Genomic DNA, 20,224 nt, shown 5'->3' with positions numbered 1-20,224 from the left:
AAAGACACACATAAACACATACACAGAGAAAGACACACATAGACACACGCACACACAGATACACACACACAGAGTGAGAGACTGAGAACAAGAGAGAGAGCAGGAGATAGGAGAGAGAAACTGCTGGTTTTGAGAACTATTACCAGAAGGAGATTTGTGGTTGCTTCGAGAGTCACCATTGTCTTGCTGATTTGGGGTATGCACATTGTCTCAGGTAGGGTTTCTGTTGCTGCAACAAAACACTGTGGCCGAAAAGCAAGTTGGGGAGGGAAGGGTTTATTTTTTTAATAATTTATTTAATTTAATTTTACGTACATTCGTATGAAAGTGTCAGATCCCTTGGAACTGGAGTTACTTACAGACAGTTGTGAGCTCCCATGTGGCTGCTGGGATGTGGGTGCTGGGAATTGAACCTGGGTCCTTTGGAAGGGCAGACAGTGCTCTTAACCACTGAGCCATCTCTCCAGCCCCAAGGAAAGGATTTATTTGGCTTACACTTCCATATTGCTGATCACCATAAAAGAAAGTCAGGACAGGAACTCAAACAGGACAGGAACCTGGAGACAGGAGCTATTGCAGAAGCCATGGAGGGGTGCTGCTTACTAGCTTGCTTCCTATGTCTTGCTCAGCCTTAAGAACTCAGGACCGCCATCCCAGGGATGCAGCTACCCACAATCGGCTGGGCTTTTCTACATTAATCACTAATTAAGAAAATGCCTTGGGCTGGGTCTTTCGTTTTCTCGGTTAGGTTCCCTGCTTTCATGTAATTCTAGTTTGTGTGTTCAATTGACAGAAGACTAGCCAGCACTAGTGTTCCAGATGCTGTACTGCAGGAGTTTGGGAGGCTTCTTTTGAGGCTCTTTGCTCTGTGTACCGTTCTTCAGGGTCACTCTGAATTTATAATACCATGTCTACCATGTCAGTGGTAGGATCTCATGTAGCTGGTTTTTTTTTTTTTTTTGTTTGTTTGTTTTTTAAAAAAAATACTATTTTTGGCTATTACAAATAAGGCTGCTATAAACATGGTTGAGCAAATGTCCTTATTGTGTACTTGAGACTCTTTTGGATATATGCCTAGGAGTGGTATAGCTGGATCTTGAGGAAGTGTTATTCCTAGTTGTCTGAGAAAGCGCCAGATTGCTCTCCAGAGTGGTTGTACAAGTTTACATTCCCACCAACAGTGGAGGAGGGTTTCCCTTTCTCCATAACCTCTCCAGCATGTGTTGTCACTTGAGATTTTGATCTTAGCCATTCTGATGGGCGTAAGGTGAAATCTTAGGTTCGTTTTGATTTGCATTCCCTGATGGCTAATGAGGTTGAGCATTTCTTTATGTGTTTCTCTGCCATTCGATATTCCTCTGCAGAGAATTCTCTGTTTAGCTCTGTAAAAAATGGGGTACATTTTTTAATTGGATTACTTGGTTTTTTGCTGTTTAACTTCTTTAGTTCTTCAACCATGTTTGTAGCAGCCTTATTTGTAATAGCCAGAAGCTGGAAACAGCCCAGATGCCCCTCAGTGGAGGAATGGATGCACAAATTGTGGTATATCTACACAATGGAATATTACTCAGCAATAAGAAACAAGGAAATCATGAAATTTGCAGGTAAATGGTGGGATCTGGAAAAGATCATCCTGAGTGAGCTATCCCAGAAGCAGAGGGATGCACACGGTATATACTCACTCCTATAGACATATAATATAGGATAAACCTACTAAAATCTGTACACCTAAATAAACTAATCAAGAGGGAGGACTCTTGCTAAAATGCTCAATTCCTATCCAGAAAGGCAAAGAGGCTGGACATCAGAAGGAGGAGAAAAGAGGGAACAAGTCAGGAGCCTGACACAGAGGACTTCTGAAAAGCTCTGCCCTGCAGACTATCAATGTAGATACTGAGACTTATGGGCAACCTTTGGGCAGAGTGCAGGGTATCTTAGGAAAGAAGTAGGAAACAGTAAGATTTGGAGAGGATAGGAACTCCATAAGGAGAGCAACAGAACCAAAAAATCTGAGCACAGGGGTCTTTCCTGAGACTGTTATTCCAACCAAGGACCATGCATGGAGATAACCTAAGACCTCTGCACAGATGTAGCCCATGGCAGTTCAGTATCCAATTGGTTTCCATTGTGATAGGAACAGAGACTGTCTCTGACATGAACTGATTGGCCTGCTCTTTAATTACCTCCCCCTGAGGGGGAAGCAGCATTACCAGGCCACAGAAGAGGACAAGGCAGCTACTCCTGATGAGACCTAATTGACTAGGATCAGAAGGGAGGAAAAGAAGTCCTCCCCTATCAGTGGACTTGGGGAGGGGCATGCATGCAGAGGGTGGAGGAAGGGAGGGATTGGGACAGGAAGAGGGAGGGAACCACGGGGCGGGGGGGGGGGATACAAAGTGAGTAAAGTGTAATTAATAGAGAAAAAATAATAATAAAAAATACTATTTTTTTTTAAAATTCATTTTACATCCCTGCTGCAGCCCCATCCCTTCTCCATTGCTGGTGTGAGTGTAAACTTGTACAACCACTTTGGAATCTGGTGCTTTCTCAGAAAACTACCTCAAGATGTATAATTCCTGTTTGATTTATTGTGTTCTAGCTTCAGATAAAGATGGCATGGCTCAATTTTCTTAAGACTAAAGAAATTGTATTAAACATTTTCCTAGGGAAGAAAAACAGTTTGCAATCCAGTGTCCAGTATCTGCATACCAATGTTAAGATCAGTCATTACAGGTCATGCATGCTGTGTCTAGACACACAGCTGCACACAGAGGGACATAAGGGTCAGTTATGTGCTCATCAATTCCTGATGCCACATGGACCTGTTGTGATTTCCTGCCAGCTCATTTCATGTCAACTCTAGACCATAGCAGAAAAGCAAAACCCAGTGTGTGTGCTGCTGACCTCAGCAATGAAGGGAGTGTGTGTGTGTGTGTGCGCGTGCGCGTGCAAGTATATGAGTCCAGTCGTGCGCTCCTTAAAGAAACCTGTAATATTGTTCAGAGATGTAATTTTTAAATCATAGAATACTCCTGACATGGAAAATTTGGTGACAGAAACATTTATTTTCCTGAATTTGCTGCATAGAGCAGAGAGAATGAACACCTTGGGAAAGAGAAAGAGAAGGATGGGGAAAGGAGGGGAAGCAGTCCCCAGAACGCTGACCCCCATCTTAGACTAATCCTCTTGGACCAATAGTGAACCCTAGCAGTATCTCACACAGAGGAGCCAACCGTGCAACACAAGTGATCCAGGAAGCTGTGAGTCAGACTGTGCACAGCCCAGGTCCTGCGTGTTCTTGGTAAATCCACACCGTGTGATGTGTGTAGGTGCAGAGCAGTAGGGGACACTGGAGAGGCTCTTTTTGAGCAAACAGCTTTGCAAATTACATGGGAAAGAGGGTTGAAAGCTGGGCAAGTCGCTGATGTCAGTCACTGGGCTCTGTCCCCTGCATAGCCCTGGGGTTTCTCTAGGGGTCTCCAGGAGCTCACGCAGCACGTGGACACTCAGCGGCAGGGCGACTGTTTGGATTCTAGCTCTTGAGCTTTGGCCATGGAAGATGGTTCAGATTATGTTTAATGGTTGTTGATCTAACATCTGGCTGGCGAGGATATTTGTCCCTGATGGTCTGGCAAAGCTCTCAGGCCTGCAAACACTCATAGCTGTGGCCTCCGGCCTGAGCACACTGTGGTCACACTGTAGGAATGTGGCAGTTGGACCATAATGTTAGTTCTGCTCAATTTCTTAGTAAGTGATTTATAAACCCAACTTGAAGAACTATCTCAGATAAGTTGCAGCATTTTTGTTCTTCTCAGCACATAGGATTCCAATTACACATCTAGTTCTATTATTAAACTTTGTTAATGAAGTTTGTGATTTAAAAGAATGACTAGTATGTTTTACTCAAGGACAAGCAGATTGAAGAGAGCAACAGAATTTGATGGGAGAAGATATAATAACAATGTCCCACAGATAACCACTCATTGTACAGACTTGTACAAGTGTGGGTATCTCTGTGCTAATCGTGGTCAAGAGCAGGTTAAGAAGACAATGCAGTCAGTCCTGATGAGACCTGACAGGCTAGGGTCAAATAGAAGGGTAGGAGGTCCTCCCCTATTAGTGGTCTAGGGGAGGGGTATAGGGGGAAAAGAGGGGGGGTGGGTGGGGTTGGGAGGAGACGAGGGAGGGGGCCACAGCTTGGATACAAAGTGGATAAATTATAATAAATAATAAATTAAAAATTAAAAAAGAAAAGGACTTAATTGATCCAGTTTTGCTATAGCAAAGCAGTCTATAATAGAAATTGCACATAATATACAGCTATTTATGGAAATGTAAGCTGCAATTACAAAAATATATTAATGGGGTCACTGTTTCATAACTTACTTCAGAGACATTATCTTTTAACTTGTGGCTTTTCATTTTTTTTTCAACTTTTAAAAAAGAAATAGTGCATATTATTTTGGGAAATAGAGTAAACAAGCTGGGTGTGGCCATCATGTCTGTAATTCCAAATGCTCAGTGGCTGAGGCAGGAGTTGAAGCTAGCCTGAGTTAGCAAGATCCTACTTCAAACACTGGGGGCTGCAGCTCAGTGGCAGAGAGGTTCTGGGTTTGATTCTATCACAATAAAACAAATACAGGGAGGGGTGAAAGGAGGGAGGAGAGAGACAAGAGAGAAAGGGAGGGGAGAGGGCAAGCAAACAAGGAAAAACATGCCAGCTCTTAGTCACTGAGCACTCCCCAGTGACCATCATGGAGGCTCTCCTGTATAATCTTCCTGAGTATGTGCAGGTGTGGATGTGTGTACACTTGCATACATCCACAGGTGAAGAAAATAGATTCCGTTACAAATACCATTTATTGCTCTCATTTTGCACCAATTATTTTTAAATTGAATTTGAGAACGACCAGTGGTGTAATCATGCAGACATGAAGTTAATTGTTCTATATTGATCATTGTGCACCTGCTGGACTTGTTTATTAGGTACAATAGTTTTTAGCTGGTCCTCACTTTATGTGCATATGAGTCTATCATCTGAAAAGTAAGTTTCAAGATCTTCTATTCCAGATGAGCAATGTTTCTCTTCATTAACTTCCCTAATTATAGGAGCAGCTACCTCTGCTGTGTTTCTGATTTTAGTGGACACTTTCAGGACCCTGTCATTAAGGATGATGTCAGTTGTAAGTTTTGCATGTCTGGCCCCATAAGGTGCAGGGAGGCACTCCTTATTACTAGTCTATTTGGTGTTTTTATAATCATGAAAAGATTTAATTTTTATGTATTTTTTTTTTGTTGAGATGACCATGTGGTTTGTATTTTACTCAGTTTCTGCAGTACATCAAATTATTTCTCTCTTTTTTTTTTTTTGTCACACAACAATTCCTAAATATAACCTGTTTAGTCTGTGTAATGCTACTTGTATTTATGTTTTCAGGGCTGGCCGTTTGGCACTGGGTGTTTTCCCTAGGGAACACCACCTTTTCTATCCCCAGCTTTCTTTGGTTATCTACAGTTCTTTGTGTAGGGCTGAGGCCTCATGGACTTTTCTCCATTTAGTTTGTGGCATCATCTTATTTCATCTTATACTGGGATAGTCTTGTTGTTGAGACTTTATAGGTGTGGCACAGCTGAGTGGGTCTTAAGTTCAGCTAGAGAGCTGTTTGTTACTGCCAAGATGTGCATGTAATTACTGCACCATTAGCATTATGCGCCGTGCTGGTTGTCAGTGTGGTTTATAGGCGTCATAGCTGGGGAGGACCGTTGGTTGCCTGCCTGCTGTGAAGCTTGCATGGTGCTTTCAGGGGGAAAACAGTAAGAGAAGGAGCAGGAGACAAGAGTGAGTAAGGGAGGTGTATATAATTAAATATGTTAAATATGTGTATAAAAGGATTTGAAGGAAACACATTTCATACAATTAAATATGACCTAAAATTAGGCAAAAGAAAAGCCACCATGTGTGGTATGTGTCTATTTAAACCTCTTGAGGTATTTTGTGGCTAAATATATGATCTTTCTGACCAGCAGATCATCAAACACTGACAAACACTGGTTATTAGGTTTTCTATCTTACAGTGGGATTGCCTTGGGTCTGGGAACAGGAGCTTGTGCCCACCACCGGAAGTAGTTTTTGTGGATAAACCTTTCTCCTCCAGGAGGAGGTACCGTAATTACTTGCATCCTTAATCCACTTTTTTATTCCATATCCACTAAGTGAAGAGCAGGCATAGCAAAGGGTAATCGTGGTGACTTGTACACATTTTCTCTGTTGATGTTTCTACATGTCTGTGTCACTCCCTAGTGACTTGGTCCTGGTGCTCTTTTATTTCTTTTCAGCCAGATGTCACTAGGAACTCCCACTTACCTGGATAATAATACTCTCCTCTAACCCTGTAATGGTGCTGTGGAAAAGGAACAATAGCCACAGCTGAAGCAAACAAGGGATTCAGAAAGTGGGGGAGTTTGCCCAAGATACCGCTGGAGCAGTGACTCAAAGATAGCTTTACTGTTAATTTTCAGTTCCAAGAAACATACTTACAACAACATGGTCACCGTGAAGACTAACCTAACACGAATCTTTCCGAGCATGGTTAGCACTAAATGAGCAGCGAGCAAAGTTTAGGAAATGGCCCCTAGACTCAGATCAGCTCCTGGTATGGACACCAAACCTTCCTCAGGTTTGAATTAGGAGGCCACAGACATAACAGAGCTGATGGCTTTCCTTTTACTTTGATTCCCTTCTTTCTCTCTCTTTCTTCTGCATGCTCTTTGATAATTTTATATAATGCATTTTGATTCTTGTTAGGTGGTCGTTGAGTATTGACAAGAGCTCTGTCAGCCCAATTTTAGGCATTAGAAGCCCTTTTTTGAGTTTTTGGTAAGGGTTTTCCAAGAGATTCTCAAAATATTATAGACTATTGTTGCGCTTGGTTGCTCTCAGAAGTCAAGGAAAGTCCCTATTGCTAAAGACACCATGTACTTCAGACACAGAGACAGAGGCCCCTGCACTGAAAATGACCTGAATGCCTCTTCCCTGAGGACTACCTTTCATGGTACCAGAAGGTGCCATTCACGCTTTTGAAGGAGGAAAGCAACCAAAGGATCCAAAAGCTCTACCAGGCTTTGATGCCTACAAACCAACACAACAATCAGTATGACAAGATAACCCAAAGGGCACAGTAGTGGCACACATACCTTGGTGGCCACCGGAAGTTCTTCAGCTGGCCTTAAGACCCATCAACAGGTGAGAAGTTGTACCTAGTGCTGGAAACCTAGGCAAACCTGGTGAGTGAAGTCATGGATCTTGGAGGAGAGTGTACACACACCATGATCCATAACTATATGCTAAATATTCACCCTAAAACCAACAGATATGTGTAGTCACTCCTCATCAAGGAAACTTCTGTTTGCACAGAGATCATTACAGAAAACCACAACCAATCAAAACTCAGAGTTGTGGAGCCCCCTCCCAACAGACAGATCTACAAAACTACTCCCATATCTCAAGTTCAGAGATCATTTCAGAAGACCTGAAAACAATTGCTAAGACCCAGAGGATCTGGGAGTTTTCTGTCAGACTGTTTGCTAGGACTGTCAGAAGTTACACCCGTGAAATCTCATCAATATGGCTGCTTAACCATGAGCATGTTAAACCATGTTTAACATGAGCTTAAACATAACAGGAACAATAGGCATGCCATAGTGGACAGGGGAAAGCTCAAGAAACTCAATCCTGCATGAAGAGCTACAGGCCACTAAGGAATTCAGAGAGTGGGAGAAACAGTCTTTCCCAGGGAAGAGCACGCCGACTGGTTCTCCAACAACTAACGAAAAGGGAGGTTATGAATTTGAAATAATGCAAGGAAGTGTGTGTATGTGGGAGAGATTGGAGGGAGAGAAGGGAGAGGGGGAAATTATTACATGATTATATTACATCAAAAATTAAAAATTCTAAAAAATGGAAACAATTCACTGGTAATCATCAGGCCTAGATTTTCTTTGTTAATAAAAAAGATGGTTTTAGAGACATGGTCTTACTATATATTCCATGTTGGCCTTCAACTTGTGATCCTCATGTCTCAGATTCCAGTGTGTTGGAATTACAAATGTGTACTCCCACACAGGATTCATTGAAAGACAGATGTTTTGTTCATGATTCATTCTTATTAGCTACAGGCATCTTCAGGGTTTTTTTAAATCATGTGTATAGTATGATTAGCTACAGGCATCTTCAGGGTTTTTTTTTATCATGTGTATAGTATGTTTGTCTGTGTGTTTGGGGGGTGATATGTGAATATGTATGTGGTATGTCTATGTGTGTGCCGTGTGAATGAGTCTATGGTATATATGTATGTATGTGGTATGTATGTATGTATGTATGTGGTGTTAATGTGTGTGTGGTCAGTATGTGTGTGGTGTGTGAATGTTCATGTGGTATGTGTGTTCATGTTTGTGTAATATGTGGTGTGTGAATGTGGTATATATGTTTGTGTGGCATGTATATGTATGTGATATGTGTGTGATACATATATGTATGTGGTATGTGAATGTATGTGACTGGTATGCATGTGTATTTGAATGTGTGTGATATTTATGTGTTATATATATGTGTGTGTATATGGCATGTATGTATTTGTATGCGGTATGCAAATGTATATGTGGTGTGTATGTATATCGTATATTTGTGTGGGGTGGGGGTAACGTGTGTGTTGTATGTGGTATATGTGTGTGCTATATATGTGTTGTGTGCTATGTATGTAGGTGTGTGTTCGTGGTGTGTGTGGTATGTATATGTCTGTGTAACTGTATATGCACTTATGTGTAAGATATTCAAATTGTTGGTATAATATTGTTCTTAGTAATTTTCACAATGGCTTTATTTCTGTGGTATCAGTGAGAATGGCACCCAGTTTCAAATTAAGTAATTTTGATATTCTTTGTTTTTCTTAGTTCATTTAGCCAGACTTGATCTTTTCAAAGAATCAACTTCTGGTTTCATTGATTTCCCCTATCTTTTTTTTAATGTTAAGTAGTTTTATTTCACAATGTATATATATATTAAAATGTCATGTTGTAAAACTGTATATATTTCTATGCAATCTTTGTCATTTTAAAAAGTAAATGTGTGTGTGTGTGTGTGTGTGTGTGTACGTGTGTGTGTGTCTGTTAAAACAAAACAAAAACAGAATGAATGAGTTTAATGAACCAGTGAGATTTTTACTTGATCATGGTGGATGACGTGTTTGGTGTGTTCTTGTTTTCAGTTTGCGAGTATTTTATTGAGTATTTTTGCCTCAATGTTCATAAAGGAAATTGGTATGAAATTCTTTCTTTGTTGGGTCTTTTTGTGGTTTGGGTAAAGGGGTTACTGTGGCCTCATAGAATTAATTTGACAGTGTTCCTTCTGTTTCTATTTTGTGGAGTAGTTTGAGGAGTATTGGTATTAGTTCTTTGAAAATTTGGTAGAATTCTGCATAGAAAGCATCTGGCCCTGGGCTTTCTTTGATTGGTAGACTTTAATGACTGCTTCTATTTCTTTAGTGGTTATAGGTATATTTAGGTTGTTTGCCTGATCTTGATTTGACATTGGCAAGTGTTACCTATCAAGAAGATTGTCCATTTCATTTAGATATTCCAGTTTGTTGAGTGCAGGTTTTGAAATATGACCGGGTGATCTTTGGGTTTCCTCAGTGTCTGTTGTTACCTCCCCCTTTCTATTTCTGATTTTGTTTATTTGGATACTGTGTCTCTGCATTTTGGTTAGTTTGGCTAAGGGCTTGCTATTTTGTTGATTTTCTCAAAGAACCAGCTCTGGTTTTGTTGATTTTTTTTTTTTTTGTATTGTTCTCTTTGTTTCTAAGTTATTGATTTCAGCCCTGAGTTTGATTATATCTTGCCATCTACTACTCTTGGGCGTGTTTGCTTCTTTTTCCTCTAGAGCTTTCAGATGAGCTGTGAAGTTGCTAGCGTGGGATCTCCCCAGTTTCATTGTAAAGACACTTAGTGCTATGGACTCTTAGCACTGCTTTCATTGGGTCCCATAAGTCTGGGTATGTTGTGCTTTCATTTTCATTTAATTCTAGGAAATACTTAATTTCTTTATTTTCTCCCTGACCCAGTGGTCATTGAGTAGGAAGTTGTTCTGTGTCCATGAGTTTGTAGGCTCTCTGTTGTTTCTGTTGTTGAAGTCCATCTTTAATCCATGGTGGTCTCATAGAATGCAAAGTGTTATTTCAGTTTTCTTGTATCTGTTGAGGTTTGCTTTGTGACCAAGTATATGGTCAATATTGGAGAAGCTTCTGTGATATGCTGAGAAGAAGGTATATCCTTTCGTGTTTGGATGGAATGTTCTGTAGATGTCTGTTAGGTTCATTTGATTCATTACATCGATTAGTTTCATTATTTCTCTGTCTAGTTTCTGTCTCAATGACCTGTCCATTTGTGAAAGTGGGGTATTGAGGTCTCCCACTATTGATTTGTAAGGGATCAATGTGTGGCTTAAGCTTTATTAATGTTCCTTTAACAAATGTGGGTGCCCTTATATTTAGGCCATATGATCAGAATTGAGATGTCATCTTGGTAGATTTTTCCTTTGATAACTATGAAATGTCCTTCCCAATCTCTTTTGATTAATTTTGGTTGAAAGTCTTATTAGATATTAGAATGGCTACTTCAGCTTGTTCCTTGGGTTCATTTGCTTGGAAAACCTTTTTTACTCTGAGGTAATGTCTACCTTTGTATTTTGTGTGCCTGAGATTCTATCTTCCATCTCTTCAATTCTGTTGGTGATGCTTGCATCTGTTGTTCCTGTCCTCTTCCCTAGGTTTTCCATCTCCAGGATTTCCTCAATTTGTGTTTTACTTATTGTGTCTACTTCCATTTTCAGGTCTTGAACTGTTCATTTTCTTCACCTGTTTAACTGTGTTTTCCTGTGTTTATTTATTTCCACTTTAAAGGCCTCTATCTGTTTGCTTGTATTTTCCTGTATTTCTTTAAGGAGTTTTTTAATTTCCTCTTTAAAAGCCTCTATACTCTCATAAAGTTGGATTTAAGGTCATCTTCTGTGCTTCAGATATGTTGGGATAACCAGGGCTTGTTGTGGAAGGATAGCTGGGCTCTTGTGCTTGCCATATTCCCCAGGCTCTTGTGGATTATGTTCTTACACTGGCCTTTAGCCATCTGGCTGTCCTTGGTGGCCGTGTTCCTGATACAGGACTCCTCAGGGAATCAGGCAGAGACTTGGGTCTGACTGGAGCTCAGGGAAGAGCCGCTGCTGACCTCTGGTAGCTGTGCCTCAGGTGGTATTTTGATCATATTCATTTTCCATTGCCCTCTCAAATGCTCAGTGAGAGTGAGCACGTGTGTGTGTGTGTGTGTGTGTGAGAGAGAGAGAGACAGAGAGAGAGAGAGAGAGAGAGAGAGAGAGACCCAACGAATTTAACTAAGTTTATTATGTGATCATGGATAAGGGGTTGTTTATAGGATCATGATCAACTTTCAGTGGCTATGTCACTGAAAAAAAGTTCCCTCTCTCCCCATATTAGTAACTTCCCATTTTGTTTGCATATTGTTTATACTTGTTTTTACTATTTATTTCCTTTCCTCTCACAGCTGTGAGATTTGTTGTTCCTAAGAGACTTACTTTTAGTTCTTTAGATTGTAAAGTTAGGTTATTGATATAAGATCTTTTTAAATATAAACATTGATAACTAGTTTCTAAATCTACTCCTTTGCTCATTTTTTTCATGTTATGTTTTCATTTTTAGTCATATCTCAAAGGCTTTTCCTTTGATCCATTATTTCCTTGGAGGGCTTAAATAGCATGAGTGAGTCCTGGGTTCCATTTCCAGTGCTGTATCACCCAGTAGTCTGTATATGCTTGTAATTCCTGCAGTTGGGACATGGAGGCAAGGAAAATCACATAGTGAGTTTGAGACTACTTGAGATCCTGTCTCAAAAAAAGAATAGAATTCAATTTTTACAATTGTTAGATTCTGTCATCATTTAATATAGACAGAGAGGATTCTTTGTATGATATCTGATTTGTTCAATATACTGAAATGTAATTTAACAAATGGTCTATTCTAGAAATACACCTGTGTAGTTTAGAAAAACTCATATCATCTTGTTTGGCATTTTCTGTGTTTTCTAGATCTAGTTGGATTACTACATTGCTTAAGTCCTTTGCACAATTACCATTTTTTTTCCCAGTGGAGATGAGAGAAGACAGAAGAGAGAAGAAACCCCTGTTATTGTCAATAATATTTTTCTTAATTCCCTCTATTTCTCTTTTATATATTTGGGTGGTCTCTGTAATATACATGAATGCTTGTTTCGTGTCTTCTGCTATTGAAATGTCAATCAATATACAATATCCTTTTTCATATAACCTTTTTTATTTAAAAACAATTTTTCTGAGTCATCCCATTCACTTTTGTTTTTTTATTTGCATGGAATATCCTCTTTCCATTTCATTTTATTTGTGGTTTTGTATATAAATGAGTTTCTTGTAGATAGCATGTAGGTGGGTCATTTGTTGTTTTATATCTTCCAATCTCTACTGTTTTTTTGTTGAGTTCAAACTACTTGTATTTAAAGTAATTAAAGATAATTACTATCAATAATAATAATAATATAGAGCTTATTTATATACTTACCCACATAGTTTTTAAATTCCCCCTCTCCTTTCTTACATTAAGCTCTTCCTTTGTCTTTAATCAATTCTTGTAATAAAATGGTTCAAAGTATTTCCTTTTTATTTTGTGTATACTGTCCTTATGGAGAGATTACATTTAACCTATTAAAGTTGAAACATTTGAATTTTATTTATGCTAGATTAATTTCAATAACTTATAAAACTATGCTTTTTCTATCACTCTTACTCTTATCCTTTTCAGCTTGTTTTCTCCTTCCACCTTTATGTGAATTCTTGAGGTTGAGCTCAGGTTGCCAAGCTGGGGCAGAAAACACCTTTAAACACTGAGATGTCTCACTGGCCTTCTTTCAGTTATTAAAATTAAAAATTTCACTCTTATGTATGTGATGTGTTCAAGAAAATATAAGCCAACAATAACCTTAAAATGTACTTGCTTCTTAAATTATATTTGAATATATAGTTATAAATCTTAGTTGCAATATTAATTTTTGACATTAATAATTATTTTAGTAAAGTATTTGTTTCTTAAAAATAGTAACCGGGGGAAATGGCTCAGTGATTATGAATTATGATTACACTTCCAGAGGGCCTGGACTCATTTCCCAGCACCCACATAAACCATCTGTATCTGCAGTCCCAGGAAATCTGACACCCTCTGCTGGCCTCCATGGCAGTGCACACAAATGTTGCACAGACACACATGCAGGCAAACACCCCTACACATATAATAAAAATAGCCTCAAATGTTACAGAGTTTTAGTACAATGAAATTAATAGTTACTCATATATTTCCTTTTTATTGAGACCTTTCTCCTCTAGCCACTTTAAGCTCTTGTTTAAAGTCCTTTCACTTTGTTTGTGGGCCTCCCTCCAGCATTTTTTACAGGGCAGAGGTGTCTAATGTAATGAACTCCCTTGTCCTTTGCTTACCTGTGAGGTCTCAATCATGACTCACGTGTATTCACTCCCTACAGGGAACTTGGTTGACAGAGACCTTTTCTTTCAATCTCTTTAGTCTGTCAACCACTGAGACTATCTCTGGGAGGTGAGCCACTTTTTTCTGCTGTCTCTGTGGTTCAGACTGGTTTTGGCTTTTGAGAAATTGACTACATTATGGATGAGTGAGGATCTCTTTCAGTTCATCTTGGCAGGTTGTTGAGCACAGTTGTTTATTTTCATATCTTTTGTCAATTTTGTGATCATTTGCCATTATTTCTTTAAATATTCTCTCTGATTCTCTTCTTTCTTGTCCTGAGACTGCTGCAGGTACATGTTGGTCTGCTAGACAATGTCCCATGAATCCTTCAATCTCCAACCCCCCACTTCTTGGAGATAAGATCTTGTCACCCAGGCTACCCTAAAGTCAAAGTATTTCAGATACTGAAGCATCAGTAGAGCATATGATGGACTAAGGAGGTATGCCACATGCCACACTGTTGCAGAAGACTTTACTAACTTAGTGTATTTATTTGCTCTTTGACTTGAAACATTAAAAATAATGTATAAACTGTGTTGCCACTTTTCCCATTGGTTACTCAATGCATGAAAAATGGTTAAGTCATAGTGCTGTACTTTTTGTTACAGCTTACTACAGCCACCTTGGATGGGAAACTTCAGCTGTTTGTGGCTGAGTGACTGCTGACCTGCTGGTAAGAATACAAGAAGAAATGAGAGAAAGAATTCATGGCATACCTATTGAGGTGGACAGGGCAGTTTTCATAGGAGACCCTTGCTGGATTCCCATTCTGTAGGACTCACTCCCACCTGAGATTCCCTCCTCTTTGGAAAACCTTCATAGAAATAGTGGAGATGGTAGTCTGTTTGTGCAGAGTATTCTTCAATAAAGATGAGCCAGTGTCTGTTCTCTGAGTGTACCTTGAGGGGAGGTAGAGATGGAGAGGAGCAAGAGTAAGACAGGAAGCCGCCCTGACACTAGTAGCTCATCTTATTCTCTACTCTGTAGCGTTTTGCTTAATTCCCGCCACAGTGGCAGCTACCCTTGAGGGTGCCAGGTGCCAAGGATAGAGTGGCCCTATGCTGTTCACCTTGATGTCCCACCCTGGTCTCTCCAGGGTGAGCACAGCTGAGGGGCAGAAGACGGACAAGCCATACTCAGTCTAGTCTTCTCAGTCTCTGATGAGATGGTTCTTGTGATTCCTTTTTGGTATTTGAAAGATAAAATGATTCATATTCTGGGGAATATGTCATGGGTTTGCTCAACATTGGCACATCCATGTGTTTGAAGACATCAAAGCAAGAATGTAGTCATGGTCCCAAGCCTGGCCACAGAGGGATTTGGCCCAGACCTTCTGGAATAAGCAATTTTGGTTCATTTTTCCCTTTCCCTTGAAAGGCTTTCTTTGCAGATGTGGGCCTCATTCTTTTCACTAAGTTTTAAAAGACTATGAAGTGCATTCCAAGCCTGTTCTGGGAGGAGCTGGCCTTTCCTTCGTAGTGTGGCCATTTTCTGATGCATGTGACAGGTGGCTGGAGGAGCACATACATACAGGTATAGGCACTTGTGGGTCGCAGGGGCACACAGACAACAAGAGACAGGCCCTCTAGAACCTCATTCCCAGCATTATGATGAAACTGAACTATTTGGAAATTAAGCTTTTTGCCTGACCACATTTTGACCCGCAGAAGTGCCTCATTTGACTGTTCTTAAAAAAAAAAAAAAAAAAAGAGTGACCCTAAAATGCTGTCTTCATAACTTTTATTCTTTTCTCTTTCATTTTTATTCCCTTTTTATTACCAACCATAGTTTATCCATATTATAATCAGAATCAGCTTACTTTGGTCTGTTTCTTGTGTGTAACTTCCCTCCTTATTCCTGACACTGCTGTGGCATTGGCTTTTTGATGCTCTGTGCTCTGAGCACCAGGGAGGCTGAGGAAGCTCCATATGATATAGGAGTTTTTCTTTTTGGTAGAAATCCTTCTCAGATGAACAGGTGGCATTTTTCAGGGGCTGCTGAAGCTCATAGTCCCTCAGGGTGTGAGGCCTCAAGTTATCTCCGGCATGTTTACAAGAGGAACTTCAGCACAGCAGCAACAGAGACTCCACTTCCCTTGTAGAGTAGTGTGCCCAAGATTCGGCCCACCCCGAGCCAGTGAGAGCTTGATTTTTCAGAGGGCCCACAACTTCAGACTGGTGTCAAGGAGCACTGCTCTTATTTTCTCTATTAGTACAAAAGAAGAGATGCTGATTAGTGTAAGTTCTGGACGAGCGGTGTTAAGAGAAAATCAAATGTATTGATGCAAATTTAAAGTATTGATTTAGTGCCTACCCCAAACACTCAAGCACCATTTCAGCCTTGAGTTAGGTGGTGCCACCCATTTCTCAGCCTTCTTTCTTTAAACACCAGTATAGTTTCGTGGAGGTAATCTCATGGTTTGAATCTGAGTGTCGATAGTGTTTTAAATACTTGTCCCCAGGTAGAAGTACTATTTGGGAGGATATGGAACCTTGGGAGATAGGACTTGGCTCTTTGGTTACTAGGGTCAGTGTGCTGGCTAGGTTTTTTTCAGCTTGACACAAACTAGAGTTATCCTAAAGGAGGAAACCACAAAAAAAAAAAAAAAAAAAAGCTTTCATTAGATCCCAGCAAGTGTCCTTTTTATTTCTATTAAGAAACAATTAGGTTAGACTAAAATCAGAAGGAAGGAGAGGAGTACCTCCCTGATGAGTGGACTTGGGGAGGGGCATGTGTGAAGAAGGGGAGGGAGGGCGGGACCGGGAGGGGAGGATGGAGGGGCTTATGGGGGAATACAAAGTGAATAAAGTGTAATTAATAAAATAAAATAAAATTAAAAAATAAAAAATAAAAAAAAAGAAACAATTAGGAAAGTGCCCCTACAAAATCCAGGTGTAAGGCTTTTTTTTTTTTTTTTTTTTTTTGCATGCAGCACCATGCCTAGCCTGCTACAAATTTCTTTTTCTTCCTTTTTTCTTTCTTGTTTGTTTTTGTTTTGTTTTGTTTTTTTGTGGCAGAAACTCTGGGAAGCCTTGACTGTCCTGGACTCACTTTGTAGACCAGGCTGGCCACCAACTCACATCGATCTGCTTGCCCCTGCCTCCCTGAGTGCTGGGAATCACAGGTGTGCACCACCACGCCTGACAAGCATCTTCTTTTTTATTTCTATTGTTTTTAATGATTAAGTTATTCACTTTTCATCCTAATTGCAGCTTCCCCTTTATCCTCTCCTCCTGGTCCCTTCCTCCCTCTCCCCTTCTTCGTTCCCCATTTTCTTAATTAGTGATTGATGGGGGAGGGCCCAGCCCATTGCAGGTGGCACCACCTCTGGGCTGGTGGTCCTGATGACCAAGCCAATAAGCAGCAGCTGCCATGACCTCTACATCAGTTCTTGCCTCCAGGTTCCTGCCCTGCATGAATTCCTGCCCTCACTGCTTTTGATGATGAATTGTGAGCAAAATAAATCCTTTCTTCCCAAAAGTCCTTTTGGTCATGGTGTTTCATCAAAACAGTAGTAACCTTAACTAAGACGGTCAGGCTTTTAGAGCCCAGGCTGAACCAGTTTGCTGCTGAGGCTGTGTGACTGAGAAACCATTGTTCCCACATTTTCTGAATGTCCACTCACTGGGTTGCATTTAAAAAAACAAACAACAACAACAACAACAAAAAACACTACTTTTTACAGACTTTATGTATTTATTTTTTTGTCTCAACAAATTCAAATGTGAGCTTTCTCAGAAATTCCCTGGAGTGTGTCCAGAACCTTTGAATGTATTATCCTTTGTGTTGGGCAACAAGTATGATTGGAAACAGGATATATAAAAATATGTGGCTTTTATAGAAGACATGAGTGAACTTCAGAGTGCAATAAACTGTGCACAAGCTGCTTCCTAAATATCTTGTCTGTACAAGCTATGTGTTTTATATCCATGGTTCTACAAACTGACAGTTTCCAGTACCAAACAGTAAGCACCAACTGCCATGATGCCAACTCTCTTACAAGGTGAAGCCTTTGAAACAATACAAGTTATAGGCAAACTAGTCAACTAATATGACCAGAAATATGCAGCCATGTTTTCACAGCTGCCATCTGAAACTAGTGGTGATATTTGGTGTGGGTTGTGAAATCACAAGAAAATAGACGTATGTTTGGAGGAAGGGATCTAGAGCTTTCCTGATCCTTTCTCTTGCTGTAGGCACTAAAGGAGGGACCCATTCCCCCACCTACCTTAGGTAAACTCTGCCATGGACTAATTAGGGCAGTCCTGTCAGGCCCTGGCTGTTCTGCTTTCTCCTTTGTAAGCTGAGTCTGGCTGAAATGCTAGTGAGGGTTGGCCCAGGCTTACACTGCTCACTTCCCAGTGGCTGCAGTAAAATCATAGGTACTGTTTGTAACAGGCACCCAGGGATGCCCTCAAGGACACTGCACCAATGAAGTGAAAATCCATGCTCACCCCCTTTTTCCTTGCTGCCCGTCAGAATCCCAGTGCTGGACTTTTGTGACACCTCCTGAAGAGTGTTCCGTCTGTTGCAGGGGATACCTCTAACCCTGCAGAGTGAACAGTGAACACACTCCAGAAAGAAGCAGCATATTTCACTGACATATTTAAGGACTGTGTTTGTGAACTTGACACCAACCTGGTCATAATCTGAGAAGAAGAGACCTTAGCCTGATGCCTCTATCAGACTGTCATCTTCTTGACTTATGATTTATATGGGAGGACCCAGCCTACCATTGGCCAGTGCTATATACCCTGGGCATGTAGGCATGGCTTTCCTAGGGAAGAAAGCGGAGCAAGCCTTAAGGAGAGAGCCAGTTACCAGACTTCCTCCATGGCTCCTGACTCTGTTTCTGCTTGAGCTCCTCCTCTGACTTCCCCAAATGATGGACTGTGTCAAAACGTAGAAACCGAATAATCCCTTTCCTCCCCAACATCCTTTTGGTCAGTATTTTATCACAGCAACAGAGAAGCAAACTATGACAAGAACCAATTTGCACGCAATTCAAACATGACAAACGTGTAAGTTTTAAGCAAAATTCCAACTCTAGAAGTTTATTTGTTTTCCTTTACGTGTAGAATTATGCTGAGTCCTGATGAAGACAGGAGTAAAACACTGTCTGAGAGTTCTTCTGGAAGTTTCTTTGTTGTTTTGAAATAGGGTTTTTTAAAATTCTATTGTAATAAAAATTCTTTTGCACCATTATAGAATTGTTAACAGTCCATGTCCATGACCAGAAAGAAGTTGACTTTATCAGCCTGCACACCCGATCTCTTGTAAGGAGATAATTTCTGCAGTGTTCTTTCATGGTAGGACAGGGTACCAGGCCATCAGAGGACAATCTAGCAACTCCTTTGCAGTCTGCAGTAGTGGCTCACACAGACAGCTTCTTAGCCAGTGCAGGTCAATAGCAGGTCCACTAAAAATCCGGAGTTGCGAAATTTTGGCAGCCAATTATGTATGAAGCATACTGTTGAATTATTTAGTCTGCGGCAACAGGATAGAGCCTTTTTTCAAAACCTAAAAAGACCCTTCCTTGACATCTTGAGATCTTCCCAGTGATTTACTTTCTTCCACAATGATGGAATATAAACAAGCTTCCTCCTTGCACATATAGACAGTCCCAACTCTCTCATGCTACACAGAAGTGTCTGTCTGCACTCAGGCTGTGCCACACCACAGGGACCAGTTTGATCTAACCCACATGAAAACACCACTCTCCCCAGGAGGCCTGGTCCAGAGCCCTAAGATTCTTCCTACCCTCGCTCTCAATCCTGAGCCCCAGGGCTCTCCCTACTCCCTGACCATGGTCTTAAGTGACAGTACTCCTTTCTGCTCCCTGAACAAGCAGGCCCTTCTGTAGCTTGGTGGCTCATGTTCTTCCACTTCCCAGAATGAAACACACACACACACACACACACACCCCTTCCTGCAAGATTGCCATACTGTCTGTCCAGGCAGAAGTGCCTTTTACACAGTACCCAGCAGCTCCCTCTCAGTTTGTGACAGGATTTTCTCAGCTTCCCACAAGCCTGTGAACCTGGGAAGGGTGCCCAAGGTCATGACTCCCTGTGTCCCCAGCTCCCTGCTGGGCTGGAGTATGCCAGCTGGAGCTCATACCATTTTCCCCACAGTGCCCCTTCATACACAGGGAGAGGCCAGAGCCTCATCTATTTCATCTTCTAACAGAGCCAGTTCCCCAGGGATCACATCTCACTGTGAGGCTGGGTTACTGCCCACCTACTGAGCACTTCCCTGCTTCTACCCACAGGCTCTAGCCATGGTACTCAGCTGCCTGAGTCTGTGGGACCACCTGCAGCTGAAGCTGCCTGAGCCCTGCAGTCAGGGGACACCCAGAGGTGAGCAGGTGCTGCCACTGACCCATAGCCCCTCCACACATTTCACAATTATCTCCTACCCTGGAGTCCAGACTAGGCCACTGTGAGAATTCCGTAGCAATGACTGCTCTTGTTTTTGGTTTTCCTTTTGTGATAACGGTGTCCAGGATTTATATTTTCCTTGAGTTGGTGGGCACTGTCTGTAGCCTGTTGTTGTCTGCTTACTACCCATTCAGTTCTCACCAAACCCTAACT

The 20,224-nt window shown here is 41.0% G+C and overlaps 1 protein-coding gene across 6 annotated transcripts in view; it reads left to right on the top strand.

The window, feature by feature from the left end:
* The window catches only part of Wdr27 (WD repeat domain 27), an 84,577-nt gene extending 67,446 nt beyond the window's left edge, over positions 1–17,131 (top strand). For 4 of the 6 annotated variants that reach the window (XM_055616153.1, XM_055616154.1, XM_055616155.1 and 1 more), the window contains 2 exons: positions 14,240–14,304; positions 16,649–17,131. In XM_055616153.1, coding sequence (XP_055472128.1) covers positions 14,240–14,290 — 51 coding nt within the window. In that variant the 3' untranslated portion in view covers positions 14,291–14,304; positions 16,649–17,131. Of the gene's footprint in view, positions 1–14,239; positions 14,513–16,648 lie in introns of those variants that run through there. The other 2 variants (XM_055616157.1, XM_055616151.1) reach the window with 1 other exon arrangement.
* The last annotated feature ends 3,093 nt before the right edge of the window (positions 17,132–20,224 follow it).

Source organism: Psammomys obesus, unplaced genomic scaffold, assembly GCF_907164565.1.
Source record: "Psammomys obesus unplaced genomic scaffold, mPsaObe1.curated_primary_1811, whole genome shotgun sequence".
NCBI lineage: Eukaryota > Metazoa > Chordata > Mammalia > Rodentia > Muridae > Psammomys > Psammomys obesus.
Note: the sequence above shows the minus strand (reverse complement) of the source record. Positions and strands in the feature narration are given on the sequence as shown.